Below are 22523 nucleotides of genomic sequence, written 5' to 3' on the forward strand. Positions count from 1 at the left end.
GATGTTAAAAAAACCCACCCTAGCCCTTTACAGGACCCCAGAAGCCAGCCCATAATTTCCAAAAGATGCTTGAGTTTCCAGTACTCCTTATGGAGAAAATTCCCTTTTCCTACTGGACAGCCTTGGCACAGATGGTAACAAAGGTGTGTATTGGCATAGACCCCATTATTGCTGTTTATTTGTATGCCACCTTTCCATACCAGACCATACACCAGGTGACTCACCACACCAGAAGGTTTACATAATTTGCTTAGTTACGGGACATAACAAAATTTAGATAGCCACAAACAATAAGCCAATGAGAACATCTTGTGTTAGTAAATATACAGTAGTATTACAGTGGCAATTATTAATAAGGTCCAGCAATAAAAATTCAAGAACATAATCCAGATAACGGCAAAAATGATGCATCTCGAAAACAAAACCTTGGCCCCAGCAGTAACCCCTGAACAAGGCTCCACCCTGACAGTCTGTAGGCATTGTGAGCAGCAAAAGCAGCAGCCTTTGTGGCTGGAGTCAGTCAGGGCCTCTGCCCTCCCAGGCCAGGTGGGAATAGGCCAGGCAAGGCAGGGAGCAGGGTTTGCAGGACTCGCAATGAGGTGATGAATGAGCCAGAGGCTACTTCCATTGTCAAATGCCTTGTGCTATGCCACAGCTTCATAAATCCTTTCTGGGTGGAGATTAAAGGTAAAGGTAAAGGGACCCCTGACCATTAGGTCCAGTCGTGACCGACTCTGGGGTTGTGGCTCTCATCTCGCTTTATTGGCCGAGGGAGCCAGCGTACAGCTTCCGGGTCATGTGGCCAGCATGACTAAGCTCCTTCTGGTGAACCAGAGCAGCGCACGGAAACACCGTTTACCTTCCTGCCGGAGTGGTACCTATTTATCTACTTGCACTTTGATGTGCTTTCGAACTGCTAGGTTGGCAGGAGCCGGAACTGAGGAACAGGAGCTCACCTCATCGCGGGGATTCGAACCGCCGACTTTCTGATTGGCAAGCCCAAGAGGCTCAGTGGTTTAGACCACAGCGCCACCCGCGTCCCATGGGTGGAGATGTATCCCTAATTAAATAGCTCCCCCTACAGTGAAGGTGGCAGCATCCTTGCAGTGTTGAGGATCCACGAGAGAACCTCCATGAAAGACATATGTGATTTATTTGCAAGAAGATCCAAGTGGGCTTACATTTGAAATCCAAAATTGAGCAACAAAGAAATGCTGTTATACATAGGTGGCAGCACAACCGGACGCCTTCGTCTGCCCCAGCTGCAAGAAAACATGTCTCTCCTGCATCAGTCTCTACAGCCACAGCAGGTGCTGTAACTCCGGCAGTTTGACTTCACCCCCAAAGGTGCACTCTTCCTTTGTCTCCTAAGGCAAACGGATGCCAACCAGAAGCTAAGCACCCCAAGGTTGCGTGCCCCTTGCTCTGTTCTCTCCTGCCAGAGGTTTTCAAGCACTTTGGGTGGGTGGGGGTACAAATGGAAGGTATCTTTCTCAGGTGTGCTTGTAGAAAAGCTGGGACCTAGGCTCTGCCCAGCAGATACCTGTATGTGTTTCAGCCTTTTCATGTTCTTAATTAAACCTGCTTGCTTGTACAGTGGTACCTCGGGTTACATACGCTTCAGGTTACAGACTCTGCTAACCCAGAAACAGTGCTTCAGGTTAAGAACTCTGCTTTAGGATGAGAACAGAAATCATGCTCCGGTGGCGCAGTAGCAGTGGGAGGCCCCGTTAGCTAAAGTAGTGCTTCAGGTTAAGAGCAGTTTCAGGTTAAGAACGGACCTCCGGAATGAATTAAGTTCTTAACCTGAGGTACCACTGTTTTAACAACTGGCATCTGGTGCAAAATGTGATGGGAGTGGTATTCAGTGATGTGACGGAGGCTGTGCAAACCAGCTTTAACGGCCTACTCCCACCTTGCTACCCCTCCATTATTCCTGTGCTTAGGAAACGTGAAAAATGTAGCAAAAGAACAGCCAATGCCATTTGGAGTTTTTCACTGCAGGCATATCCCTGCCTCATTTTAGAACCGAGCACCTTCCTGTTCTTTGCATTCAGGACATCTTAATCCCCGTAAGAAGCGCTTGTGGTATTGTTTTGGGTGAAAGAACAACTTAAGAGCAGGAAGTGACTTGCGGGCTCAAGGGCTGGCATCTCTTGAGTGGCAACGTACACAAAACATTATGCCTCTGAATACAAGGTGCAGGGAGCCCCAGGTGGGCAGAACAAGGCTGTGCTCATGTCCAGCTTGCAGGGCATCTGGTCGACTGCTATAATCACAGGATGCTGGCCTAAACGGGTCTCCTTTGGCCTGATCCAGCACACGCGTCTGAAGTTACTTAAATAGGCATTCAGCTGCCTTGAAGCAGACCAAAGTCCACGAAGTAGGCAGATCTGTGTGGGACCCCAGGAGACCAGATCTGGAGATACAGATAGGTATGTTTTGGAATGGTGTGGAGTTGGGAAAATAGAAATCTGGTTGGAAGTTGTTGGGTCCGGACACTCGAGAAGCAAGGACGACTTTCCGGAACTGTTGCCAAGAGAATTTTCAGCAAATTATGCAACAGAAAGCGGAGTCGGTAAACTGCAAAGGTGGTAGAATTTCTACCTGTGCTTTGGTTTCCTTTCCACCCCCTCCTCCTCCCCCGTTCCCAGGTGTTTACTGCTCCCCTTGCTGATCTTAATCTCCATCCTTCCTCTTCATGTGACAAGAACAAAATGCCTCTCCCCACCCCTGAAAAAGGCTAAGAAGCCGCTATTTTGTTTTATCAGCATTTAGCACTTTCATTTTTTTTTTTTAAATATTTTTATTAGTTTTACAGAATAAAAAAGAACAAAGAATAAAATACAAGAGTTTCATAAATCATATTTCTTTTACAGAATCCTTTGGACTTCCCCACATCTTCCCGAATCTGCATTATTTATAATACCAACTTCAGCATTTTGTTATCTTATTTCATCACTTATTGTATCTTTCATTTTGTCATATTACCCATTTCAATATATTTGTAACCCAATATTCATGATACAAAGTCTTCAGCTATTTATTATCTTATTTCATTACTTATTGTATCTTTCAGTTCATTATTGTGTCTTTCAATTCATTACTTATTGTATCTTTCAATTTCATGTTACCAAAGTCAAAGTTATTGTAACCATGATCTTATATATTGTAATTAAAACATAATGCAATAAAGATTTTTCTTAATTTCACCTCTCTTTTCTTGTGCCTTATTTTTCATTTCACCTAATTACCATTGCTGGGGCTAATATTTCCTAAAAAGTGCATTTTCTTAACATTCATACAGCTTATAGTATTTTTGTAAATAGTCCTTAAATTTTTTCCAGTCCTCTTCCATTTTTTCTTCTCCCAAGTCTCGGATTCTGCCAGTCATTTCCGCCAGTTCCATATAGTCCATCAACTGCGTCTGCCATTCCTCCAGTGTGGGTAAATCTTGTGTCTTCCAACACTTTGCGATGAGAATTCTTGCTGCTGTTGTGGCATACATAAAAAAAGTTCTATCCTTCTTTAGCACATTCTGGTCTACAATGCCCAGAAGGAAGGCCTCCGGTTTCTTAGGCAAGGTATATCTAAATACCTTTTTTAACTCATTATAGATCATTTCCCAAAAGGCCTTCACTTTCGGACATGTCCACCAGAGATGAAAGAACGTCCCTTCCGCCTCTTTACACTTCCAGCATTTATTATCAGACAGGTGATATATCTTAGCAAGCTTGACTGGGGTCATGTACCACCGGTATATCATTTTCATAATATTTTCTTTCAGGGCACTACATGCCGTGAATTTCAATCCGGTGGTCCATAGCCTTTCCCAGTCCTCAAACATAATGTTATGTCCAATATCCTGTGCCCACTTTATCATGGCGGATTTGACTGTCTCATCCTGTGTATTCCATTTAAGCAGCAAGTTATACATTCTTGAAAGTAATTTGTCTTTAGGTTCTAACAATTCTGTCTCTAATTTCGATTTTTCCACCTGAAACCCAACCTTTTTATCTGTTTTGAAAATTTCCCGAATTTGAGCATAATGCAACCAGTCTCGCACCTTGCTTTTTACATTTTCAAAACTCTGCAGCTTCCAATTGTCACCATCTTTTTCAATTAATTCCCAATATTTTGGCCAGTAGGCCTCCATGTTAAGTCTCTTACGTGCCTTGGCCTCTGCCGGTGAAAGCCACCTTGGTGTTTTGCTCTCCAATAAGTCTTTATATTTTGTCCAGACCATAAAAATTGCTCTTCTAACAATATGATTTTTGAACATTTTATGAACTTTAACCTTGTCGTACCACAAATACGCATGCCACCCAAAAGCGTTATCAAACCCTTCCAGATCTAGGACATCAGTGTTCTCTAACAAAAACCAATCTTTCATCCAGCAGAAGGCTGTAGATTCGTAATATAACCTCAAGTCTGGCAGGGCAAATCCCCCCCTTTCTTTCGCATCTGTTAGTATTTTAAACTTAATTCGGGGCTTTTTGCCCTGCCAGCATTTAGCACTTTCAGATACAGCGGTACCTTGGTTTACAACCACCATCCGTTCTGGAGGTTCATTTGTAAACCAAAACAGGTTGTAACCCAAGGCACGCTTTTGCCAATGGGGCCTCCAAAAAATAAAAAAGGGTTGTATTCCCCCAAAAAAGGGTCATGCACTTTCGGGTTTGACGCTGTAATCCAAAACGGTTGCAATCCAAAACAGTTGTAATCCGAAACAGTTGCAAACCAAGGTTCCACTGTATAAGCAGTTTCCCAAAGCAGTTTACAGTGGTACCTCAGATTAAGTACTTAATTCGTTCCGGAGGTCCGTTCTTAACCTGAAACTGTTCTTAACCTGAAGCACCACTTTAGCCTATAGGGCCTCCTGCTGCCGCTGTGCCACCGGAGCACGATTTCTATTCTTATCCTGTAGCAAAGTTCTTAACCTGAGGTACTATTTCTGGGTTAGCAGAGTCTGTAACCCGAAGCGTATGTAACCTGAAGCATATGTAACCCGAGGTACCACTGTATAGAAAAAATTAAACAGAGAACCATTAATTAAGGGAACCTAGGAAGCTTCCATGTACAGAGTTCCACTGGCTTCCTACTGACACTTCCCCAATCACACTTTGATGTCGTAGAACAGAAGCCCGCCATTGAAATCAATACAAATCGAGCCGTTTTGAAAGTTGGATGGAACCGTATTCGGGCGTGCCCTTTGTGGGCTTGGATTCTTTTAGGTTTAATGTGGAAGGCATGGGGGCGTTGCTGCTGTAAGTTGCCCACGACTCACTTCCATAAAGCGGTGTGCTCAACACACCAGCCTGGTAGACCTTCATCTCTCTTTTTTTTTTTGGAATACATTTTTTTTTTATCCATACTTTTTATTCAAACTTTACAAATACACAAACCCATGTAAATGTACACTGTACAATTCATCATATCAATAAGCATAACAATATACATATATATGGAATACATTTTTATTAGGTTTTTTTTTTAAAGGTTACAGGAAAAAAAAGAAAAAATATAAGTCAAAACAGAACAATCAAAAAAGAAAAAGAAAGAACAATACATAAAAAACAAACATCATCCAAGAACAGAAGAAAAACAAGTCAAACCTTGACATCACTTGCTTTCATTCGCTTACTTCCTTGACCTCCTCGCACCTCCCATTTTTGTATTCTAATTCAGTTAGATATTTCAGCAAATCCTTTCCAGCTTTGTTTTTATCTTAATAATTTATCTTAATATACTGTGATTTTACATTCTCTTCTTTCACCAATTCATTTTTGGGTAGACCTTCATCTCTGGGTCGGATGTTAGCATCACATTCTTCCATACCCTTTGTGAGAGGTGAGCCACGGCCATAGCTGTCTTACCAGTACGTTACCAGCTCAGGATCGATGGGGAGGTTGCTGGTTATGGTGGAACCCAGGCAGACAAAATCATCTCAAGTGTGTGATCACCAGTGCTGATGTTTGGAGCATGGTGACGCCCTGTTGGTCTTCGTCAGGTGATGGTAAGGCTGAACTCCCCGCAGGCAAAATGACTGATGAGCTTCTGTAGAGCTTCCTCCGAGATCGCTGCCAAAGTTGCATCATCTGCAAATAACATCTCTTAGAAGAGGACATGCCACGCTTTTGTCTTGGTGCAGAGACGTGCCAGATCAGACGACCTGGGTGTGTAGCGTCAATAGGGGGAAAAAATGTTTTTAATCTCCTGGCTCGAAACTGCTTCATGCAATTTAAAAAGAAAGAAAGAAAGCTTTTCAAACCTGAAACTCAAGTTACTGAATCTGTAGACAGCTACCCTGGTGCTTGGAACTTGGAACGTGCACCTCTGTATGCCCCATTTTTGCTTTCGCATTTGCACGCTTTTTTTTTTCTTTTGAAGTGAACAATCAGTCCCCGAGACCACGTGAAGGCAGCTGACAGAGGTGTAAACCACATCCCTGCCTTTTGTCTCCTAGGCCTGCAGTCCTCCATCGCTCGCTGCCTGCTTGTGTTCCTCGTCTGCCCCCTTGTTGCTCCTCCTGAGGCCCAGTGCACAGGGAACCTAAGACCCATCACCGCAAGGTAAGGTCTGCTTTGTGTGTGTGTTACAGATAGGTAGCCGTGTTGGTCTGCCATAGTCAAAACAAAACAAATTCCTTCCAGTAGCACCTTAAAGACCAACTAAGTCAGTTCTTGGTATGAGCTTTCGTGTGCATGCACACTTCTTTGTGTGTGTGTGTCGGTGATCTTTTAGCTGAGCTGCAAACTTAAAACCCCCAAACTGGGAGGAGAGAGGTGGCGCAGAGAGATGTGTTGATGTTTAGAAGCCGTGAGAATGAAATCAAACCTCCACATGCATGGATAGTCTACCTCTGGGTACTGCTGCTGTGACCAAGGAGAGAGGAGGGCCCCTTGTTCACTGGAGATCTTTAGACAGGGACTGGATGGTCATCTGTCATTGCACTGCAGACTGGATCTAGATCATAAGGCCTCCGAGAGCCATCCCAATTCCTAGGAATCTATTCCCTGGTTGTGAGCTTCTCTGATAAGCCTTAGCTGCTCAGTCCCGGATCAACAATTGTGTTTTTCCTCTGTAGCGAGGGAAAGGCCCTCTGAAAACTCTGGCCTCGAATCTGGAGAGTGCCATCAGGCAAGAATGCTTGCAACTTGGGTTCAGCACCCAGTTCCCCAAGTGCAATCTACTACAGTATCTTGAAGCCTGGCATCAGTGGTAGGCAGGGTTGGGCGTTTGCCTGGGCCCAGATACTGTCGAGAAGCCACCATGTTCCATGTTACTGTAAACACGTGGCTTGCCACCTGCTACTGCGCACATTGCAAGTCAATGCTTGAGATGGAAGATGCAGCGTGGAACCGTATGCCCATATAGCGGAAGCTCCTTCCCTTAAGGATATTTTGAGGCTGGCTGTAAGTAACGTTAGCCTTTTGTAGGAACATAGGAAGTGCCTTCTACTGAGGAGGTCTCGCCTCCAGATTGCCCCTTTTATTGTGCATTAGTGATGCTCACAACGCTACAGTGGTACCTCAGGTTATATACGCTTCAGGTTACATACGCTTCAGGCTACATACTCCGCTAACCCAGAAATAGTGCTTCAGGTTAAGAACTTTGCTTCAGGATGAGAACAGAAATCGTGCAGCCGCAGCGCAGCGGCAGCAGGAGGCCCCATTGTCTAAAGTGGTGCTTCAGGTTAAGAACAGTTTCAGGTTAAGTACAGGCCTCTGGAACGAATTAAGTACTTAACCCGAGGTACCACTGTATTGGGGTGGGAATCCCACCTTCAACATTGTTCGTGCCTCCAAACATTTTGGGGGCACTCCTACTGCCTCCGCAATGTCTTACACCGCAAATGTTCCAGTTTATTTTTCTCCTGCTTTCGTTGTGCTATGGCCTCTCCGGACAGCAGTAGTGTGACAGCATCCCAGAACGAACTCAGAACCGCCCACCTGCCCCCAGTGTCCCTATTTTCCAGGGACAGTCTCGGATTTACAGAAGCCGTCCCAGCTGTCTGTCTCTAGAGTCTCCAGCTATAATCCTTGTGGGCTATTTAATTGTAATTTCCATAACAAAGGAGACTCTTCATTGGGGTGATGAAGGTGAAGGCTGCCCCCCCCCCCGCCTCCGTTCTTTAGGACTCGGTTCACCATCTCTCGCCATATAAATGAGATTGTCTCCATTCAGCACCCTTAAAAACAAACAAACTACAGTTCCCATGATTCTTTTTCTAGGGGTGGGGGAAATGTGCTTTAAATGTATGGTCCAGCCTATACCAAATTACATTTTGTTGATCATTCTTTGTTTCATCCCATACTTTTCGGTGCATTTACCCTTCACTTTCCAAATCATAAAAGTTCTTTTTTTTTTTTTTTAGTGGATTTGTTGCTCTGGGGTGCCCATCAACCCATTTCAAATTTACAAAGCCAAAGTCCCTGTATGTATTTGAACCCCCTCCTGCAAAACACAGTCTGGAGGCCTCTCCTATTGCAGTGGTACCTCGGGTTACATACGCTTCAGGTTACATACGCTTCAGGTTACAAACTCCGCTAACCCAGAAATAGTACTTCGGGTTAAGAACTTTGCTTCAGGATGAGAACAGAAATTGTGCAGCGGCAGTGCAGCGGCAGCAGGAGACCCCATTGGCTAAAGTGGTGCTTCGGGTTAAGAACAGTTTCAGGTTAAGAACAGACCTCCAGAACGAATTAAGTTCTTAACCCGAGGTACCACTGTAGTATATTCCAGCCTGCAAGATCCCTTTCTCTCCCAGTACATATATTCATAAGGAAGTCGCCATGATGCAGTTTGTGTGGCTGCCAGCAGATGGTGCTGTGAACTGCAATGCGATGACAAGCTGGGCTATAAGAGGGCAAGGAGAAGAGAACCAGAGATAGCCCAGGCAGCCCAGGCCAGTGAGTGGACGACTGATGAGGTCAAAGGGGAGAGGGTGGCTTTTGGCACCTTCAGCTCTCCTTCATTGCAGGGGGGTTGGCTTAGATGGCTCCCTTCCAGCTCTGCAGTTTTATGGTTCTATGTGAGTGGCTTTGGCAAGGGGGTGGAGGTGGCAAGCAAAGCGGGCAGGGGCACATCCCATAGCAAATTTAAATTTCCTTACATGAGGAGGAATTGATCCACTGAATTACCGTATTTTTCGCTCTATAAGACGCACCAGACCATAAGACGCACCTAGTTTGGGGAGGAGGAAAACAAGAAAAAAAATATTCTGAATCTCAGAAGCCAGAACAGCAAGAGGGATCGCTGTGCGGCGAAAGCAGCAATCCCTCTTGCTGTTCTGGTTTCTGGGATAGCTGCGCAGCCTGCATTCGCTCCATAAGACGCACACACATTTCCCCTTACTTTTTAGGAGGGAAAAAGTGAGTCCTATAGAGCAAAAAATACGGTACTTACCGGGCCTCTACTGGAACCATAGAAACCTGCCTTTCTACCAAGCTCAGGACTTTAGTACGGTCAACTCTGACTGGCAGCAGCTCTGCAGGGTTTGGGGATGGACTCTTTTCCTAACCTTACTTGGAGATGCTGACAGAGCGGGTTGAACCCAGGTCCTTCTGCATGCAAACAATAAAATTATTATTTAAAATGTTATTATTCAAGCAGGTGGTCTTCCACTGAGCTGCGATCCCTGCGTGGAAGAGTGTTTTGTGGCAAGCACTGAGTGCTGTCCAAACTGTAAGCTGATGTGTCTTTTCACATGCCTGGAGCGAAATGGATCTCACAAGTCCCACTTGCAACCTATTGCCCCCAAATCCCTTCCAGCTCTGCATCTCTTCTCTTACAGATGTAGGACATAATATAATGTTTGAGGATTGGGAAAGATTGTGGAAGAAAGGGGTTAAGTTCACTGCATGTACAGTGGTACCTCGGGTAACATACGCTTCAGGTTGCATACGCTTCAGGTTACAGACTCCTCTAACCCAGAAATAGTGCTTCAGGTTAAGAACTTTGCTTCAGGATGAGAACAGAAATTGTGTTCTGGTGGCGCAGCGGCAGCAGGAGGCCCCATTAGCTAAAGTGGTGCTTCAGGTTAAGAACAGTTTCAGGTTAAGAATGGACCTCCAGAATGAATTAAGTACTTAACTCGAGGTACCACTGTACTGTGTTAAAGGAAAATATAATGAAAATGATGTATAGATGGTATTTGACTCCTGTTAAATTATCAAAGATTTATCATAACTTTGATAATTTATGCTGGAAATGCAAAGAAAAGGAAGGAACTTTTTACCACATGTGGTGGACCTGCCCTAAGGTGAAAGACTTCTGGGAAAAGATTTATAATGAATTGAACAAAAAAATGTTGAAATATACATTTATAAAGGAACCAGAGGCCTTTCTTCTTGGAAGAATTGGTTTGGAATTGCCCAAGAAAGATGTTAAATTATTTTTGTATGCCACAACTGCTGCTCGAATTTTACTAGCTAAAAAGTGGAAAACGCAAGAATTACCAACTGTGGAAGAATGGCAGATGAAAATGATGGATTTTTCGGAGCTAGCCGACCTAACCGGAAGAGTCCGTGGCCAGAAGGAGGAGGAGTAACAGGAAGAACGGACAAAATTTAATGATTATTTAGTTATATTTGTTAAGTTAAACTAATTGGAAATAGCTTGCAGGTATTTGATTGGATTAGGATTTTATATAAGTTAAATGATGAATTAATATGTCTAATCTCGAACTGAAAAGATGTAAGGATGTTAATTGATTAAGTTAAGTTTATAAGAACTCTGATTTGGAAAACTGTTAAAAGGATATGCACATTGAAATTCAACCAAGGGGAAGCGAGGAAGTCACTTAACAATGTTCATAAGCGTAATTTTAATAAGGTTATGATTTATGTTTGTTTGTTTATAATTTTGTGAAAATCAATAAAAAAAATGGGGGGGGGGGGAGAAAACCTGGAGCTCTGATTCATCTGCCCAACTTTTTCTTCCCACCTACAGGGACGCGTTTGGAAGCCAAACAGAAACCCTAGGAAGCCTTTGGCAATGTGGGATTTGTGAGGACCCGTTAACTGTGGGTGCAAAAGATGTCTGAGCCCATCCTTGGTGCCAGCAGGAGCCCAGTGGAAAAGGACCCTGGGTAAGCAAGCCTTCATAATAGCTCAGGCGGCAGAGCATGAGACTCTGGGTTTGAGCCCCAGACATAGCTGTCAACCGTCCCTTATTTGGCAGGACAGTCCCTTATCCCAGCGCTGTGTCCCGCTGTAGTCCCTTATTGACGATGTCCCTTAAATTTCCCGAGTTTCAAAGGAAGCAGCTCCTCTCCCTCCCTCCCTCCCTGCTGGCCAGGGAGGAGGGAGGCTCCAACTGTGTTGCTTGGCTGCGTTGCTCACCCAATAAGGAGTCTAAGAACGACTGGGGGTGGAGCTTGCATGCCCTGTGCTGATCAAATCGGCCGCGTTGCCTGGGGACTCGCCTTTGCTCAGCGCTTCCCAGCGGAGAGGGGACGGTGGTTTTCCTTGCTGCATCCCCTTTGCCGGGTTGCTGCGCTGTGGGAACCACCGCTTGAGGCTTCATTTGGCGGCTGGCTGGGCTTTCTGCCTTTGGCTCGGAGTGGCTCAGAAGTTGAACATACCTGTGCTTGGAAAATCCCTTATATTGGCTGCTGATCCCTTATTTTCAAGGCTGCTGGTCCCTTATTTTCAAATCTGTAAGTTGACACCTATGGCCCCAGCCTGGGCAAAAGATTCCTGCGTTGGACTCGATCATTGTTTCCCTAACTTGGATCTCCAGCTGTTTTTGGACTACAGTTCCCATGATCCCTCACCACTGATCCTGCTAGCTAGGGATGGTGGGAGATGTAGTCCATAAACAGCTGGACACCCAAGTTTGAGAAACACTGGACTAGATGGTTCTCATGGTCCCTTCCAGCTCTGCAGTTCTAAGGTTCTATGATCTCTGCGTGAAGGAGGGAATAGATCTGCCAGCCTCATTGTGGGCCAACCTGGCACCTTCCAGATGCTGTTGGACTACCATTCCCATCATCCCCAGCCAGCACAGCATGATGGGACTTGAAGTCCCACAACATCTGGAGGTGCCAGGGAGTGGCAGGATGCTGATCAGCCGCTGGGGGGGTTGAGGAAATGGGGCTGGAGTCTGACTTGTGGGGAGCAGTGATTTGTGGGGAACTGTACCAGGCAGAAGTACCAGACCATAAAGAACGCTGATCGCTGAAGAATTGATTCTTGTGAATTATGGTGCTGGAGGAGACTCTTGAGAGTCCCATGGACTGCAAGAAGATCAAATCTATCCATTCTGAAGGAAATCAGCCCTGAGTGCTCACTGGAAGGACAGATCCTGAAGCTGAGGCTCCAGTACAGTGGTGCCCCGCAAGACGAATGCCTCGCAAGATGGAAAACCCGCTAGATGAAAGGGTTTCCATTTTGGAGGTGCTTCGCAAAACGAATTTCCTATGGGCTTGCTTCACAAGACGAAAACGTCTTGCGAGTGCCTGGCGTTTTTCCCCCCTTCCCCCCCTTTTTCTAAGCCGCTTATCAGCTGATCCGCTAAGCCACTAAGCCGCTTATCAGCTGATCAGCTAATCCGCTAATCCGCTTCTCAGCTGATCCACTAAGCCACTAAGCCGCTTATCAGCTGATCCGCTAAGCCGCTAAGCCGCTAATAGCGCTAATCCGTTAAGCTGCTAATGGGCTTGCTTCGCAAGACGAAAAAACCGCAAGATGAAAAGACTCGCGGAACGGATTCTTTTCGTCTTGCGAGGCACCACTCTACTTTGGCCACCTCATGAGAAGAGAAGACTCCCTGGAAAAGACCCTGATGTTGGGAAAGATGGAGGGCACAAGGAGAAGGGGACAACAGAGGACGAGATGCTTGGACAGTGTTCTCGAAGCTACCAGCATGAGTCTGACCAAACTGCGGGAGGCAGTGGAAGACAGGAGTGCCTGGCGTGCTCTGGTCCAGGGGGTCACGAAGAGTCGGACACGACTAAACAACAACAACAACAACAACAACAGTACCAGCCAGGAGGCAAGAGCTGGAGGCAGGGGAAGCTCCAGAGCTGTTTTTGCAGGCTAGGGCGGGTGAGAGACCTTCATCCTGTTAACTCTTTCCCCACCTCCAATGTCAAGAGCCGTGGACTCGTAATCTGGTGAACCGGGTTCACTTCCCTGCTCCTCCACATGCAGCTGCTGGGTGACCTTGGGCAGTCACACTTCTCTGAAGTCTCTCAGCCCCACTCACCTCACAGAATGTTTCTTGTGAGGGAGGAAGGGAAAGGAGCTGCTTTGAGACTCCTTCGGGTAGTGATAAAGCAGGATATCAAATCCAAACTCTTCTTCTTCTTCTTCTTATACAGCCTACGGCATAGCCTGGTGAACGGAAAGTGCAAGAGCCCCATCACCCTTCTGGACCGGCTCTCTGCAACCAGAAGCATTTGGGAGATTCTTGAGAGCCAACCAGAACAAGCCAAGGAGTTGCTGTCAGTACACCCACCTGGGGTAAGCAGCCAGCAAATTTTATTTTTTGAATGGGATGAGTCCAGTGTGGGCAGGTGTATTGTGTGTTAGGGAAGGGGTAGCACCTCTGGCGGGGGACACATCATGCTCCTTCTGGGGTAGTTTTGTCGGAAATCAAGCCCATATCAGGAGAAACTGGCAACTCTCCCAGGCACCCAGCATGATCTCCTGTTGACCTCCCTGGCTGCATTCCCCAGCAAGATCCAGGCTAGGTCGCAATAGGCGATCCTTCTCAGCGTGAGAAGAGCACACTCCTCTTTCCTGCCCCCCCTGGGCAGGGGAAAGAGATAGACAGAAACGTATCTACATGCCTTTATTTCTGACTTTGTAGCATTACAAAAAACATGACTGCTCTCTTCAAGCTCCAGCAGTCTAGTGACAAAAACTTCCTGGACAGGAACAAACGGAAGAGCTCATATTACACTCTGAGCTAATTCCGGTGCTTCGCACTGTGAATTGACTGTCCCTCTGATTCCCACGGGCAGTCCCAACATTCCCATCATGTTTACTTTTCAAGCTAGCACTTTGCAGCTGCATTGCATCCATATCGTAACAAGTTTGTCCATCTTAGGTCCCTATCCTGCACTCAGATCTCACCTGGGGCTCCCAGAAGCTGTCAGCATGCAACAGCAGCCACACCCTGTGTCAGGGAACTGCCATTGGCGAGAGGGGCAAGAGGGGAGAAGCCGGGTGGATTACAGAGAGCCCCCAAAGATCACGGGAAGCAGCATCTCCTCAGCTGAGGAGAGTAACCACACCTCCAGTGGAGAGGAGCTTCAGGGCTCGGAGGAGACAAGGCAATGCCAGGACACCTTGCCTGGGCAAAGCGGGGAGGAGAGAGGTCCTCCGTTACCCACGCCCTCCCTGCACAGTAGGCTTCCGCGCCGAGAGGGGAGGCGCAGATTGGGCGTCAAGAAACTACTCTGCTGGGGAAGGTTTAAGGACTGCCAACTCACAGATTCTGCCAGTGAATGAGCCAGCCACGGGAGAGTGGCACTCTGCACAGAGAAAGTTTATTTTGGCATCGAAAGCAAGGCTTCACAGCCGAGCAGGGAGGCATTTGCCCTGGAAACAGCTTCAACCAACCAGCTAAACCAGGTGTGGGTGGCCGATGGGTCTCAGACCCTCAGGGAGTTAGGGACTTCCCCTGCATACGAAGACAGGCTCTGGTGGGTTGAGCGGCAAGACCAAGAGTGGGTCCAACGGTCAAGAAGGCGGTTTCTGCCCATGCTATAGAGGGACGTGAGGGGCAGATGGGGCTCGTCCGCCTGGGAAGGGAGCCCATCTAGGAGAAGGAAGACTCTGATCCTCAACCTCTGCTGCCTTGTGGGATATCTTCAGGAGAAGAAAAAGTTCAGGAGTACCAAATAGGCCTAGGATTAAATTAGGATTTAAAAATGGGATTGACAACGGTAAGAAAAGTGAATAAATTAGATTATAACCGGAAATATTTTTGTTAAAAATGATATTGGAAAGCTGTAACATACAGATACAAGGAAATTCAGAAGGGAGGGAATTGGGGAAGTCAATAATATGTTTATAAGATTGGAATTTTAAAAGAATTAAGTTTGTTTTCATTGTTTATTCATTTATTTTTGATGCAGTCTTTTTCGTTTTTCGTTTTTGTTTTTGTTTGTGTTTGTGATTTTGTTACGTGATATTTGTTATAATTGTGGAAAACCTAATAAAATTATTTATATTTATATATACAGTGGTACCTCGCAAGACGAATGCCTTGTAAGACGAAAAACTCGCAAAACGAAAGAGTTTTTCGTTTTTTGGGTTGCTTCGCAAGACGGATTTCCCTATGGGCTTGCTTCGCAAGACGAAAACGTCTTGCAAGTTTGATTCCTTTGTCTTGCAAGTTTGTTTCCTTTTTCTTAAAACCATGCATTCACTTCAAGGAGCAACTCATAGCACGCAGTGTGGTAGCCTTTTTTGAGGTTTTTGAAGACTTTGGTGATTTTTGAAGCTTTTCCAAAGTCCGTGCTTCGCAAGACGAAAAAACCGCAAGACGAAAAAACTCGCGGAACGAATTAATTTCGTCTTGCGAGGCACCACTGTGTGTGTGTATGTGTGTGTATATATATATATAGTTCAGGAGCAAACCTTGGATGGCCCCTTGTATGCCTCCTTCTGGTGTTGTAACTCCCAACAGAGGCAATAGATGGATTGAAACCAAGGATAAAGGACTTCATGGATCAAGGGATCCTTGTACCCTGTGCCAGCCCATGTAATTCTCCCCGTCTTCCTGTCAAGAAACCTGGCCCTCCAGGGACACCCATCAAATACCATCTCCTGCTAGGCTTGCGCATCATAAATAACTTTGTAATCCCAAGACATGCCATCACGGCATATCCAAATACCATATGAACAGGGATCCCTCCCAATAGTACAAATTTCAGTGTCGTGGACCTTGGCTCTGCATTCTTCTCCATAAGAGTACATGAGGAAAGCTCCTTTTTGCATTTACATGGGACAGCAGTCAATTAACCCGGACTAGATTGCCCCAGTTGTCAGGGGGACACGGGTGGTGCTGTGGGTTAAACCACAGAGCCTAGGACTTGCCGATCAGAAGGTCGGCGGTTCGAATCTCCGCGACGGGGTGAGCTCCCGTTGCTACCCGGTCCCTGCTCCTGCCAGCCTAGCAGTTCGAAAGCACGGCAAAGTGCAAGTAGATAAATAGGTACCACTCCGACGGGAAGGTAAACGGCGTTTCCGTGCGCTGCTCTGGTTCTCCAGAAGCGGCTTACTCATGCTGGCCACATGACCCGCCGGCTCCCTCAGCCAATAAAGCGAGATGAGTGCCGCAACCCCAGAGTGGGTCACGACTGGACCTAATGGTCAGGGGTCCCTTTACCTTTACCTTTACCTTTAGGTTGCCCCAAGGCTACGTAGAAAGTACGTCAGCCCTCCATATAGTTCTTACAACACTGGCAACTCCTGCAGCCAAGCCGGTGCCAAACATCTTGCTCTGCTTCCCTTTGGACCACACCAGTGAGTCTGAGAGGCGGTTCTTGTCCCCTGGGCAGCAAAGGACCTCCACTCACCCTGCCCAGGCTTGTGCCCTGGAGAGGTCGCAGTTTGGCTTCATCTCTGGAGGCACACTCCATTGTCTGTCAAGACAGACGGCGGCCAACAACAACAATGGAGTAACAGACATGCCTTTCAAGAGCATCTCAGGGGTGAAATAATAATAAAAAAAGGTCTTATATATATAATAATTGTTCATAAATGTACCAAGCAAACACGTACAGAAATATATAAACCACATGTCTGAAGCAGCACAGGAAAACAGCCCGGAAACCATTTTGACCCCCAAACTGACCAAATGATTTCTTTGCAAGGTCAAGGAAAATGGAAAAGCCTCCCCATTGTCTTTTCCTTCACAAATCCTGTCTTAAGGGTATGTCTGTCTGTGTTTGAATAGGGTGAGCCTGTGAGCTGGCACAGGAACTAAGTATTTATCATTACGAAAGACTGGCCAGGCTCCCCAGGGTATCCAATCAAGTAAGCATTAGCAGGTAACCTGCCAGACAGGAGGTAAACAACACACTCAGATTTCTGTTGTGGACTGCCCTTTCTGTGATGTAGGTATGATGTGTCTGGGGGGTCGTCTTGAGCTACACCCCTTCTGTGATGTATGTATGATGTCTTGGACTCCAGGGCAGGCAATTTAAAATGTCTAAATAAGGGGGGGACACACCTTTGTTTGGGGTCCTCCTCCTTTCCTGCGTGTGAGGGGAGCACCCTGTTGCAACAGTTCAATAAAGATCAGGCTTACGAGCTGCTTTGCTTCTCAATATTCTCTGGTTGGCCTCTGTTATTTTCTCCGACCGATGGAGAACCTACAAAGGACTCTATAAGGGCTCTTGTGCCCCCATAAAGGAATAAGGGCAGATTTTCGTTTATTACAGGGGCATTCATATTTGGTTACAGGCCCATGTGAAAGATGCAGATTGGGAAAAGTTGTACGGAGGCCCCATCTGCACTTAAAGCACGGCTATACTACTTTAAACCGCCATGGTTTCCCCCAAAGAATCATGGGAACTGTAGTTTGTTACCGCTGCTAAGAGTTTCTAGGAGGCCCCCGTTTCCCAGCCAGTGCTACAGTCTTCAGAGTGGTCTTAACAGTCAGTACCCCCTCCCAGGGAACTCTGGGAGTTGCAGCTCTCTTAACAGCCCACACTTCCCAGAATTCTTTGGGGGAAGCCATGACCCATTTCAATGACAAACCTAGACAGCGTCTTAAAAAGCAGAGATATCACCTTGCCAACAAAGGTCCGTAGAGTTCAAGCTATGGTTTTCCCAGTAGCGATGTATGGAAGTGAGAGCTGGACCACAAAGAAGGCTGATCGCTGAAGAATGGATGCTTTTGAATTCTGGTCCTGGAGGAGACTCTTGAGTCGACTGCAAGAAGATCAAACCTCTCCATTCTGAAGGAAATCAGCCCTGAGTGCTCACTGGAAGGACAGATCCTGTAACTGAGGCTCCAGAACTTTGGCCACCTCATGAGAAGAGAAGACTCCCTGGAAAAGACCCTGATGTTGGGAAAGATGGAGGGCACAAGGAGAAGGGGACGACAGAGGATGAGATGGTGGGACAGTGTTCTTGAAGCTACCAGCATGAGTTTGACCAAACTGCGGGAGGCAGTGGAAGACAGGAGGGCCTGGCGTGCTCTGGTCCAGGGGGTCACGAAGAGTCAGACACGACTAAACGACTAAACAAATGACCCATTTAAAGTGGCACAGCACCGCTTTAAACGTAGAGTACAGATGGCAGGGGGCATGGAACCCATATCACCTGGAAGCTGCCAACTCCCATTGGTCCTAGCATCTTACGGTCATACTGGCTGGGGCTGATGGGAGTTGTAGTCCAAAGCACGGGGGGGGGGGGAGGGTGCCATGTTAGGGAAGGCTGCCACTGGACACTGAAGTAGCAGCAGCAGCAGCAGCAAAGTTGCTCCTTGTCACCTTCTCAGTGTGCTTGCAGATGCAGAGTCACAAAAGTTGCTGGTGGTTTCCTCTTTCCTGCTTAAAGGGGAAGGGAAGGAGGCGGGGGGTGGGTCTTGCTTCATTGACTGTGCTCTCCAGAGGCAAGCGGATTTCTCATCTCCTTTCTCTCTCAATCTCTCTCCCTTCCTCCTGCCCCCTTTCCTTTTCCTTCTGCGGCCAGACGTTCATAATCGCTGGAAATGCAGCTGGAGGGTCCAGGGAGCTCTTCCTACGAACACAGGAAAACCGGAGTGATGCTGTCTGCTCTTTCTCTATCCAGGACAACGGCGCAGGTCAGTTGGTTCGGTCCCTCTGAGGGTCTTCTGTATTTGACCTGTGCTGAACCACAGATTCATTTGTTCCCAGGGTCTGGTGCTTTGGGGCTAAACTGGAGTTCCTGGAGGCGGTTGGAGGATGGATGGCGGCTAACAGATTGAGGTTGAATCCTGACAAGACAGAAGTACTGTTTTGGGGGGGCACGGGGTGGGCTGGTGTGGGGGATTCCCTGGTCCTGAATGGGGTAACTGTGCCCCTGAAGGACCAGGTGAGCAGCCTGGGAGTCATTTTGGACTCACAGCTGTCCATGGAGGCACAGGTCAAATCTGTGTCCAGGGCAGCTGTTTACCAGCTCCATCTGGTACGCAGGCTGAGACCCTACCTGCCCGCGGACTGTCTCGCCAGAGTGGTGCATGCTCTGGTTATCTCCCGCTTGGACTACTGCAATGCGCTCTACGTGGGGCTACCTTTGAAGGTGACCCGGAAATTGCAATTAATCCAGAATGTGGCAGCTAGACTGGTGACTGGGAGTGGCCACCAGGACCACATAACACCGGTCCTGAGAGATCTGCATTGGCTTCCAGTACATTTCTGAGCACAATTCAAAGTGTTGGTGCTGACCTTTAAAGCCCTAAACAGCCTTGGTCCTGTATACCTTAAGGAGCGTCTTCACCCCCATCGTTCTGCCTGGACACTGAGATCCAGCGCCAAGGGCCTTCTGGCGGTTCCCTCATTGCAAGAAGTGAGGTTACAGGGAACCAGACAGAGCGCCTTCTCGGTAGTGGCGCCTGCCCTGTGGAACGTCCTCCCTTCAGATGTGAAGGAAATAAGCAGCTATCCTATCTTTAAAAGACATCTGAAGGCAGCCCTGTTTAGGGAAGTTTTTAATATTTAATGCTGTACTGTTTTTAACACTTGATTGGGAGCTGCCCAGAGTGGCTGGGGAAACTCAGCCAGATGGGCGGGGTACAAATATTATATTATTATTATTATTATTATTATTATTATTATTATTATTATTATTATTATTATTATTATTATTATTATTACTGAGTGTGTACATGGAAAATAGCCACTGCTAGACCATGTGTACTTTCCTGGGAGCTGGGCAGAGGGGGAGAAGGCTGATTTTCAAATATTAGCACCTGCACATTTTGCCTTCTGACCTGGGAACTGTTGCCAGCCAGTGCCAGCAATACTGAACTTGATGGACCCCAAGGCCTGACTCATTGTAAATCATCTGCCTACGTTCCCAAGTCCTCGATCCAAGAATCATACATGCTTGAACCTTTGCTCCTCTCTCCTTGCTGTACCAGCGTCACTGTTCCCCGCCTGGAAATCCACCCCCCTTGCTCTAACCTTTAGACCCCACTCCCTTCCTCTAAATTAGGCATCTCCCATTATTCATCCTCGGTGGGTTTTGCAACACAATTTCATAGAATCATAGAGTTGGAAGAGACCACAAGGGCCATCGAGTCGAACCCCCTGCCAATATGGTTGTCAAGCCTCTGCTTAAAGACCTCCAAAGAAGGAGACTCCACCACACTCCTTGGCAGCAAATTCCACTGTCGAACAGCTCTTACTGTCAGGAAGTTCTTCCTAATGTTTAGGTGGAATCTTCTTTCTTGTAGTTTGGAGCCATTGCTCCGTGTCCGCTTCTCTGGAGCAGCAGAAAACAACCTTTCTCCCTCCTCTATGTAACATCCTTTTATATATTTGAACATGGCTATCATATCGCCCCTTAACCTCCTCTTCTCCAGGCTAAACATGCCCAGCTCCCTTAGCCGTTCCTCATAAGGCATCGTTTCCAGGCCTTTGACCATTTTGGTTGCCCTCCTCTGGACACGTTCCAGTCTGTCAGTGTCCTTCTTGAACTGTGGTGCCCAGAACTGGACACAGTACTCCAGGTAAGGTCTGACCAGAGCAGAATACACTATTACTTCCCTTGATCTAGGTGCTATACTCCTATTGATGCAGCCCAGAATTGCATTGGCTTTTTTAGCTGCCGCGTCACACTGTTGGCTCATGTCAAGTTTGTGGTCAACCAAGACTCCTAGATCCTTTTCACATGTACTGCTCTCAAGCCAGGTGTCACCCATCTTGTATTTGTGCCTCTCATTTTTTTTGCCCAAGTGCAATACTTTACATTTCTCCCTGTTAAAATTCATCTTGTTTGTTTTGGCCCAGTTCTCTAATCTGTCAAGGTCGTTTTGAAGTGTGATCCTGGGGTGTTAGCCACCCCTCCCAGTTTGGTGTCATCTGCAAATTTGATCAGGATGCCCTTGAGTCCATCATCCAAGTCGTTGATAAAGATGTTGAATAAGACCGGGCCCAAGACAGAACCCTGTGGCACCCCACTAGTCACTCTTCTCCAGGATGAAGAGGAACCATTGATGAGCACCCTTTGGGTTCGGTCAGTCAGCCAGTTACAAATCCACTGCTTAAAAGGGGAAATGGTTTGGAAAGGCTTAGAAAGGCTGTTCCTTGCAGGTTGCAGGTCTCTCACAAAATGGGGGTCTCCCTTCAGTCTTGTGGTGGGGCTAAGGGTTAACTATCCGCCCCCCAAACACTTTTTTGGGATCTCTGACTGAGCTGCTCCTTTATCAACTGCCTCCTGAGAAACGCCACCTTCCTATTTTATGAGCCCAGCCGCAGGTGAGAAACTCTTATTGAATGTGTGGGTAGAGGTTTTCTTGTTGCTTCCAAGGATCCCAGCATCTGTGCATCCCTCCTACCCCTTTAATCCCACAACGACCCTGTGAGGTAGGCTGGATTTTACTGTGTGCATTCATTCCCATTTAATTCGCACAGTCCACAGGACGTCGCCCTCAAACGACACCAAACCGGGGGGGGGGGGGAGTAATCCAATAAGCTGGGGGAAATTGGGCTGGAAACCACACTCCACTCGAGGTCACAGGCAATTTCCGCCTGTGTTTTTGGGTGCGTGGATCAACTGTCATCTTCCGCTACTCCCCTTTCCGTCCCTACCACTTCCTCATTCTCGTCATTTGTTTACTTGCCACTATTTCTGGTGGTGTCTTTGTCCATGGAGTTTTCTTGGCAGGGATACTGGAGTGGCTTGCCGGTTCCTCCTCCAGGTGGATCACGTTTGGTCTAAACTCTCCACTATGACCTGTCCATCTTGGGTGGCCCTGCATGGCATAGCTCATACCTTCTCTGAGTTATTCAAGCCCCTTTGCCGCGGCAAGGCAGGCCGATCACCGAAGAATTGATGCTTTTGAATTCTGGTGCTGGAGCAGACTCTTGAAAGTCCCATGGACTGCAAGAAGATCAAACCTCTCCATTCTGAAGGAAATCAGCCCTGAGTGCTCACTGGAAGGACAGATCCTGAAGCTGAGGCTCCAAGACTTTGGCCACCTCATGAGAAGGGAAGACTCCCTGGAAAAGACCCTGATGCTGGGAAAGATGGAGGGCACAAGGAGAATGGGACGACAGAGGATGAGATGGTGGGACAGTGTGCTCGAAGCTACAAACATGAGTCTGACCAAACTGCGGGAGGCAGTGGAAGACAGGAGTGCCTGGCATGCTCTGGTCCATGGGGTCACGAAGAATCGGACACAACTAAACGACTAAACAACAACAACATTTCTGTTGTGCCTTGGGATAGTGTGCTTATTTTTATTTTGACCCCTTGGGCTGGCGCAAAGCGAAAAAGCTGTACGAGCAAACCACCTTAAAAATGTCTGCGCCCGATATATTGGGCAAGCGATCTGGAAAGCGGGTGACGAAAATTTGCAGTTGTTTT

The 22523-nt window shown here is 47.0% G+C and overlaps 1 protein-coding gene across 1 annotated transcript in view; it reads left to right on the plus strand.

Annotated features, from left to right (window-relative positions):
• Positions 1–10957: 10957 nt before the first annotated feature.
• RINL (Ras and Rab interactor like) overlaps positions 10958–22523 on the plus strand; it is a 36906-nt gene continuing 25340 nt past the window's right edge. The window contains exons 1-3 of the mRNA XM_081868839.1: positions 10958–11092; positions 13328–13469; positions 18663–18774. Coding sequence (XP_081724965.1) covers positions 11040–11092; positions 13328–13469; positions 18663–18774 — 307 coding nt within the window. The 5' untranslated portion in view covers positions 10958–11039. The remainder of the gene's footprint in view (positions 11093–13327; positions 13470–18662; positions 18775–22523) is intronic.

This window comes from Podarcis erhardii (genome assembly GCF_964252035.2).
Source record: "Podarcis erhardii genome assembly, chromosome: 7".
Taxonomy (NCBI): domain Eukaryota; kingdom Metazoa; phylum Chordata; class Lepidosauria; order Squamata; family Lacertidae; genus Podarcis; species Podarcis erhardii.